At 35.0% G+C, this 9,275-nt stretch overlaps 1 protein-coding gene across 1 annotated transcript; it reads right to left on the bottom strand.

The window, feature by feature from the left end:
- Positions 1 to 2,668: 2,668 nt before the first annotated feature.
- On the bottom strand, positions 2,669 to 4,523 carry LOC110026775 (flavonoid 3',5'-hydroxylase 1-like; the record flags this gene model as incomplete). The annotated part of the gene is given in 2 exon segments (XM_020727886.1): positions 2,669 to 3,285; positions 3,693 to 4,523. Coding segments are annotated over 2 exon segments (1,448 nt in total), but the record flags the coding sequence as incomplete, so codon positions are not given.
- Positions 4,524 to 9,275: the final 4,752 nt, after the last annotated feature.

Here is a 9,275-nt window from a genome sequence, read left to right on the forward strand (position 1 = left end):
CGAACACATCTTAGTTCGTGTTCGGCTCGTTAACTTATTGAATGAAATTAACGAGCCGAACACGAGCTTTTTAACGAGCCGAGCACGACCTGTTCGCGAACAACGAGCCGTTTTGACAGCCCTACTTCCAAAAACATTTATTTCATAAGAAAAAAAAATCAATTACAATTTTTTTATTAAAATTTGTCCAAAAGTTAATTAGCACCAGATTTTCACCGAAATTTGGGGCTATCTACTTAAATTCAGAGCAAAAACATCAATAAATACCCAACTTTTAGGAATATTTTCTTAGAAATAAAGCATTACTCAATCCACTTTTCTTACTCATGAGAAAATATGAGTCTTCCGCACATCTGGATGACCAACCGCCGAGCACTAGCTCGGCATGGCCACCTTAGCATATATGTTGAGGTGTCGCCGAGCCGTTGGTCGTAGGCACGGTCGTAGGCACGGTCGTAGGCACGTGCGATCGTCGGATGCAATACTTTCTTTCTGCTCACAATTGTCTGACAAGAAAAATTACATTGAAATCTTGCGTGCAATAAATGATTTGAATTTAATCAAGAACGATTCAATTTATATTTATTTATTTATTTTTATAGAACTCTAGAAAATTTTATTTGCGTATTTATATTAAAATCTTATTCAATTTTATTTGTTAGTACTCTTTACAGATTGAACTTGCAAATATAAAAATAAATCATGGTATAAATAATTACATTATATTAAACGAATTTCTTATCTGGTTCTTAATGATAAATTTGTAAGATAGAAAACTAGCATATGGAAAGTAAAAAATATCACGTCAGGACTCCTAATTTAGACCTACTTTCCTCCTAATTTAGACCTACTTTCGGAGTCCAATGAAATGACGCTACGTGGAGATGACTGAAAATTTTATAAAAAAAAATCATTTTTGCGCAGTGAAATATTCTCTCGGTGTTATTCCGCATTATTCAAGTGTTATTGTGGTGGTATTTATGTGTTATTGTGTTCTGAGAATATTCTCGGTGTTATAATAATACAATAACACATCAATATCACCGCAATAACACCTGAATAACGATAAATAACACATAATGAATATTCTTCTGTTTTACCAGGCCGGATCACAAGAAAGTGCGTGTGTTTTCTTGAAGTCATGGGTCCGCATATTAGTGGACTCTGAACGCAGCTCTACTTTAGGAGTCCTGATGATGTAATATTTTGTCGAAAAGGAAAAAAAAAGTGGGCAAGCAAGTTTTCAATCTTATTTATTTACATGATAAGATATGATAAGCATCTAAAATTTTATTCAAACCTACTCAATTAACTAAAAAAATTAGTATAAGGATAAATACGGAACAGTCCACAGGGGCAGTTACAAACCTACTCAATTATCCAAATGTAACGTATTTACATATCTAACACCTAAATTTTACTTTTGCATTTATACCACCTAAAATTTTCACACCACATCAAAATATCATTACTTTATTTTTAAAAAGTGAAGTACCCTTTTTCATATATAAATAAGGTGTCATATATGTAAAAAGTTAAAATTTAGGTATTATATTTATATATATGCACATAAACACATAAGATTTGAGTGTTATGTATGTAAATCTTCTTAAATACAATAATTCACTTATAGTCTATCAAATTTTGCTCATTGTGAGTGATATATCGCCGCGAACTCATGGGTTCGAATCATATATATTATCAATTGGGTTCATGTTCTTCGTGCAAGACCGATCGCTTTCATTAAAGGAAAAAATTGATATAAATTATATCAAAATTGAATTACGAAAAATTTTAAAAAAATATATATATAAGAAAAAATGATAGAAACTTATTTTCATTTAAAAATAAAACGGAAATTTGCATGCCTACCACCCAATTCTTAAGCATTTTTGTATATCACGTCTAAACATTCGTACTTTCAGTCAAGGCATCCTTATTTATGTATGAAAAGCTGGATTGAAGCATTAAATATTGTATGAATGCTGATTCTGATGTGTTAGAAAAGAATTTTAAGTGTTTTGGCCGTAAAAGTGAAGGTTTTGTTGTGACATACGTAAATACGTAAGAATTGGCTGCCACCAATGTAAATTCCCTAAAATAGAATTACATTTTCTTATATTTTTAATCAAAAATCATTTTCTTTAAATTTTTTATATTTATCTTTTTCGACAACTAAGTATTTTTGGCGCAGTTGTAGCAGTTTGAACAAGCAGCAGGAAAGATGTTCATGCTTGTTGAAAAACTATGATGACTATTATAATTTTTTTTTATAGAAAATCAAACCGTAACTTTCTAGCAGCAACAGCAAGTAGTAAAATCTGACTGAAAAATGAAACTTTTAAGTGCATTAGTTTGAGAATATAGTTTTTTTCAAATAGAAAAAACTGCATACGATAAAACACCGCTAAAATAGTGCCGCACTAAACGCACCCAAAGTCGAGCAAAGGCTATTCAATAAAACATCATTCTAACCTTACGGCCTTATGGTTACATAATTTAAAAATAAAATAAAATAAAATAAAATAAAAACATTTGCTTAAATGAATTGCAACAATCCACTTTTATTATTTAAATTTTTTTTACATCGAAATAGATTAATTATTCATTATTCAAAACTCTTAACACGCAGTACATAAACTAGAAAAAACTCTCCTTTATCAAACAAGCCGCCGGCAGCCGCGGCCTCGCCGTCACCAACAGCGGCACCGCCTTCGGCAACACCAATCCCGGCCCCTCCTCCATGTCCAGCTCCACCACCCCTTCAGGCAAACTCCAGTCAAAACCCTGCACCAACACTCCCAAAAAGTACTGCACCATAACCATCCCCATCAACTTCCCCGCGCAAATCCTCCTCCCGGCGCCGAACGGTATCAGCTCAAAATCGTTCCCCATCGGATCAATCCTCGCCATCTTCCCTTCCATAAACCTCTCCGGATCGAACTCCAATGGCTTCTCCCACACCTCCGGGTCTCGCCCGATGGCCCATATGTTGACCAAAAGCCAGGTCTTGCCGGGAATGTGGTAACCTTCTACCTCGCAGGGCTCGCCAGCGTAGTGAGGTATGCTGAGAGGAGTTGGGGGATGCTTGCGCAGAGCTTCCTTGCATATGGCTTGGAGGTAAGGGAGATTTGGTATGTCGGATTCTTCCAGAAGGCGATCGCGGCCAACGATGCGGTCGGTTTCTTCCTGTGCTCGGCGGAGGATCGCCGGATTTTTTAGCATCTCAGCCATCGCCCACTCGATGACTATAGCGGATGTGTCTGTGCCCGCCACGAATAGATCCTGCATGCCACAAGTGGGCTGTAAATTTAGTTTGACGAATGGTTGTGGCTCGAAAATTGATTTTAATTTTGATTGGAATTGAAATAAATGAGTCGAGCTGCGTATTAAAATTTTAACTTAATCTTTTTTACCTGATTTCGAGTAGATCAGCTCGAAATTGAATTGTTAAGAGTCTTACTAATATTAATATGATGGCTTGAATTAATCTAGAATCCATTTCAGCTGTTTTTTTTTTTTACTTTTGAAAACAAATTAACACTCATTAATAAGTTAGGATTAACCCAAAAGTTCAAATTTTGAAGTTGAATTTCAATCATTCAATTCATTTAAAAAAAAAAAAAATCGGTTTTAAAATGTTAATCATTTAACAATATCAAAATAAAAACCAAAATCGCAGTTTTGCTTACAGATATGAAGCCCTTGATGTTCTCCTCAGAAAGCCCTTCCCCGTCGTCGCCGGCGATCTTATCAGCCACAATAAGATCAAGCAGATCAGGGTTCCCCTCCCGCTCCCCTCTACTCTCACCGTGCTCCGCCAAGAACTTACTTATCATCCTAACAAACCTCTGATTCAATCCCAGCAGCTTCTTCCTCGCCCCCTGCGGATCCAGCCACCTCATTGCCGGCACCAAATCCCCAATATTCGAAGCCCCCTGCCCGACCAAAAGCTCCTTAATTATCTCCTTAAACTCCTTCGCCTCCTTCCCCTCCTCATCGAACACCCTCTTGCTCATCGCAATCCTCCCAATCACATTCGCCATTGAACAAACCAGCAAGTTGGAAAGGAAAACAGGGTTTTTGGAATCGCTCTGTTTCTTCAGGAAGTGGGACATGGAGAAAGCTTCGTCCCGCCGCACGTTGGCCCAACGGGACATGGCCTTGGGGCCGAAGAGATGGAGGTTGGAGACTTTGCGGAGGAGCTTCCACTTAGGACCGTAGTCGGCGAAGACCATGTTCTGGCCGTTGTAGCTGACTTGCTTGGAGATGATGTCGAGAGGACGGTCGGAGAAGCGGGAGTCGTGAGTTTTGAGAAAGGAGCGTGCGGCGGCGGAGGAGGAGGCGACGACCACTTGGCGGATGCCCATTTTGAGGAACATGATGGGGCCGTAGCGGCGAGAGAGGAGGGCGAGGCCGGAGTGGGGCATGGGGCCGATGAAGGGGAGTGCGCCGACGATGGGGAAGTTGAGGGGGCCGGGAGGGAGGGGGAGGAGGGGGCGTATAGGTTGAGTGATGGGCATTTTAAAAATTGGATATTTTATGGGGGGTGTTTTCGTTCATGTCTCTAATTCCTATTTATTTGAGTATCTTCACACTTAGGGGGTGTTTAGGTGGAATAGCATTTAACTTAAATATAATTTATTAAATTCAATGAATCTAGATTTTATAAAATTTAAATATTATTAAATTCGAAAAAATGGTTGGTATGATAAAAGTTTAATCCACTTAAATATATTTTTGATGTTTTTCACATAAATCTATTTAAAATATCTTTTTATTGTCCGAAATCTGTCAAATCCAGCTAATAAGTGAATTTAGTAAATTCATATTTAATAAATGGAAGAAAAAAATGGATTTAAATTAACAAAGGATTTATCTAAACTATTTTTTATGTTTGGTTGAATTTATGTTAAATCTAATTTAAATACTCTTAAAAGTATCATAATTGTGATAGTAATATTTTGATGTGATGTTAAAAAATTTAATGGTATGCATATAAATATGACTTTTGATAAGAAAAAAAAAAATAGAAGCGAGAAAATCGGTACCATTAAACCGATTGCATCACATCAAGGTCAACACGGGTATATACTTGTTATTTAATGTATTTTTATTTATTCCTTTAACTACCAAGCGAGTGTTAGTTGGATGTGATTTATGCCTACAAATAGCCTTTTTAGAATCTAAACATTGATGACATAGTAGAAGACGGTACTTAAATTACATAGGAGAGGGAATGATATGAGACTTATGGATAGTGACACAAGGGATGATTTCGATGGTGGCTCCAAAAACAGAAACACATGCACCAATAGAAATAGATGTATATGAGATTTCGGGTCATATGTTGATTAGAGAGCATCCCACATATAATGCATCATTTCTTGATGTTAGGATATCCCACAATGATTACATTCGTGCATGTCGTGCAACAGAGTGGGATGAGAATGTCAATATGATGCTCTAGCATGTCCAATAAACACAACATCTGAAGGCATATTCCAAATGCATAATATGAGGGCGTGACAATTGCTAGTAAATCAGACTTATAATTTACAATAAATAGTTGGTGCATACTAAAAAATATTAAAATTTGAAATTTGTGTTTCAATAAATCTTGGCTAAGTTTGATGTGTATGCATCATGACCATCTATCTCGACCATGCCAATGGTGTTTGCATGCAGCTAGGAGCAAGAGGCTTTTGAGAGCATGGAAGATATCATATGTCATTGTTCATCACTCTTGTGCAAATAAAATTCTGACTAGTGGACACCTTCAGTGCATATCTAAATTTATATGCTACTACATTCTCCCCATTATTAGACGTCAAATTGACTTGAAGACAAAGAGATTATTATTGGATTAAATTTACCGTCCATATGAAGGCATGGGACGTAAGGTGAGAGGTTCTCAAATCTATTTTTGATAGTTGGGAGGAGTTTATTATTCATTGCATAAGTTAGTAGTAGCCATTTCCATTGTGATGTCAGGATCTATCTATAGGATCCAATTTGATAACACACCTCTATTTCAATGAATTTTTTGGGCATTTGGGCCATTTATAAAGAGTTGGAGCAACTTACTTTGGCTAGTATTGAATCTTGACGACATATTTTTTTGGGAAAATATCATGGAACTTTACATCTCGGAGATAAAGGTTCATTTATCGCCTTTTTGGGGCTTTGTTAATGAGAGCCCAAAACAAAAGGTCATAGATAATATGGAGGATGTTTGTAGCCGACACAACATCTGAAGGCATATTCCAAATGCTTAATATGAGGGCGTGACAATTGCTGGTAAATCAGACTTATAATTTACAATAAATGGTTGGTGCATACTAAAAAATATTAAATTTTGAAATTTGTGTTTCAATAAATCTTGGCTAAGTTTGATGTGTATGCATCATGACCATCTATCTCGACCATGCCAATGGTGTTTGCATGCAGCTAGGAGCAAGAGGCTTTTGAGAGCATGGAAGATATCATATGTCATTGTTCATCACTCTTGTGCAAATAAAATTCTGACTAGTGGACACCTTCAGTGCATATCTAAATTTATATGCTACTACATTCTCCCCATTATTAGACGTCAAATTGACTTGAAGACAAAGAGATTATTATTGGATTAAATTTACCGTCCATATGAAGGCATGGGACGTAAGGTGAGAGGTTCTCAAATCTATTTTTGATAGTTGGGAGGAGTTTATTATTCATTGCATAAGTTAGTAGTAGCCATTTCCATTGTGATGTCAGGATCTATCTATAGGATCCAATTTGATAACACACCTCTATTTCAATGAATTTTTTGGGCATTTGGGCCATTTATAAAGAGTTGGAGCAACTTACTTTGGCTAGTATTGAATCTTGACGACATATTTTTTTGGGAAAATATCATGGAACTTTACATCTCGGAGATAAAGGTTCATTTATCGCCTTTTTGGGGCTTTGTTAATGAGAGCCCAAAACAAAAGGTCATAGATAATATGGAGGATGTTTGTAGCCATATGAGGTGATCATCCTATCTATCTGACATGTCACAAATTGGTGACAGGATGAGGAGGACGCTACTGTTCTAGTGCTGACCTATGATGTTCTAAGGCCTTCTAGTTCTACATTCACAGTCTCACCGTTTCATGTTCATTAGACTTATTCTTCAAACGAGTACACTATAACCACATATACTAGAGCAAGTCCATCATGGGCAACACCAAGTAGTGCCCCTTCACAACAACAATTCTGAATGCCACATCCAACGATACTTTCACAGGCTCAACAGTTTTTGAGGCATGGTGTAGATTTCATACATGAACGGGGACAATATGCATCTTTCATCTACACCAAGGCAGGAAGATGACATAGAGCAATTACATAGTAAGCCACGACACCACCTACGAGAGCAACCCTGCAATGACCAGATTACTACACACCATGCAGTAGAGCGATATGTGTTCACTCATTTTGTACTTTTATTTTTTCTCTCATATGTATTATTTATTAAGCGATACCTATGTTATTTCTTCTTCATTGTCTTTATATTTTTTCATCATGCACTTATACTCTCTTCTTCCTCGTACATATAAAAAAAAATTATAAGCATTCATATAAAAGTAACATATTTCCTAAATCCTAAACTATTTTTAGAAGTTAATATTCCATATCAAACGTTAACATGGGCACTTAATCCCTTATTTATAATAAATTAAGCTAATACATGTAAATATTCCTAAGATTAATATTTATATATGATTTTTTTATTTTAATTATCATTTTAAAAGGATATATAAAATGGCAACATAAGAGAAAATAGATATAGAGACCTACCAAGTTAAGTTAGAAATAAAGATAAAAAGATCTTATTTAAAATTGGAGACGAGAACAAAAGATAGAATAAATTCCTTTGAAAACCAGACTTTTTTAATGAATAAAAATAGTCTTCCACGAAGACCATTTCAATCCATATTAAATAATTTTGGGGACTAAATTCAAAAATGACGAAGGGATTATCTCATTCCAAAATATTTTCATTTGATAGGCTAAGAAATTCAACAATAATAACTTTGTAAAATATGTCATCATGTTAATTTAGTATTTCAAAAAATTATAGAGGTTTCTACATTTGCTATAATGATCTAACATTTATATAGAAACTCCTATGTATGTATGAGGGTCCATTTGGGGCAGCTTATTTGGTGTGGTGAAGTTTTGAAAACGCACCTAGCCTGTTTGGGTAAACCGCGTTCTGACAGCTTATGCGTTTTCAAAACGTTGAAAATAGTATTTTCACACTGCACCTACACTGCATCTATCTAGGTGCAGTGGCAACTTTCTGGTAGCGGTATGACTTTTCAAAAAAAATAAAATTTATAATAACCACCGTATCTAGCTTATCAGCAGATTATTCATTAAGCTGCAACTGTCCCAAACATACCCTAAATATCTCACGAAAAAATATTTTTTTCAAACATTTTGTGTTTTTAAGCACGTGCTCATTACATTCTTTTATGACATGATGGACAAGTCCAATAGGTACTTTTGTAAAAGTTTAAATTTCCCACACAATTTATTGACTTTTACTGCCAAAAAATATATATTTTTCTCCACCTTGCTGTAACATTATTTATTGAAGTTTCATTTGGTCCTTAATTGATTGAAATATTCGTGGCATGTGACATGACTCAATCTCATTTGTCACCTTAGTCTAGCCATGCTGATCGGTGGTAGTGGTCAAGCGATGGTGGCTACTCAATATTATTTGGTTATTGTATACGGTTGATGGTCATATTTGGTCTATGCACATTTGAGTTCGGATCGAATTACTGTTAGGTTTACTCTGTCGAAACAACAATTCAGCTTTAAACTCTCTAAAATTAGAACTTGGGAGGTCCTAAACTTAACACTAAGATGTTATTCAACTCTATTATGCATTGAGATTTGTGCTTGATCAAATAATTTTTATTTTATTTTATGAATAATCAAAAGAAAATTTAACATAATTATAATATTAATTTTCATGCAAACAAATATCTCACTTCCATAGAATCTATTTGCTAAGTGTTTAATAAAATTTTATTTTTTTACTTTTAAATAAATCATGATAATTTAAAAAAAATGCTCAAATTAATTTTTTACACTCTTTTTTATCATAAAAATAAAGTTTTTTCTTTAGTTGACATCCTAAATCAAGATTATTTTAGATTAGGTCAAGTTGCCATATTTGAAAAAAATTATAATGACAATAATATAATCTAAGATAACATATATATATATATATA

The sequence above is a fragment of the Phalaenopsis equestris genome, unplaced genomic scaffold (genome assembly GCF_001263595.1).
Source record: "Phalaenopsis equestris unplaced genomic scaffold, ASM126359v1 Scaffold000400, whole genome shotgun sequence".
NCBI classification, from domain to species: Eukaryota; Viridiplantae; Streptophyta; class Magnoliopsida; order Asparagales; family Orchidaceae; genus Phalaenopsis; species Phalaenopsis equestris.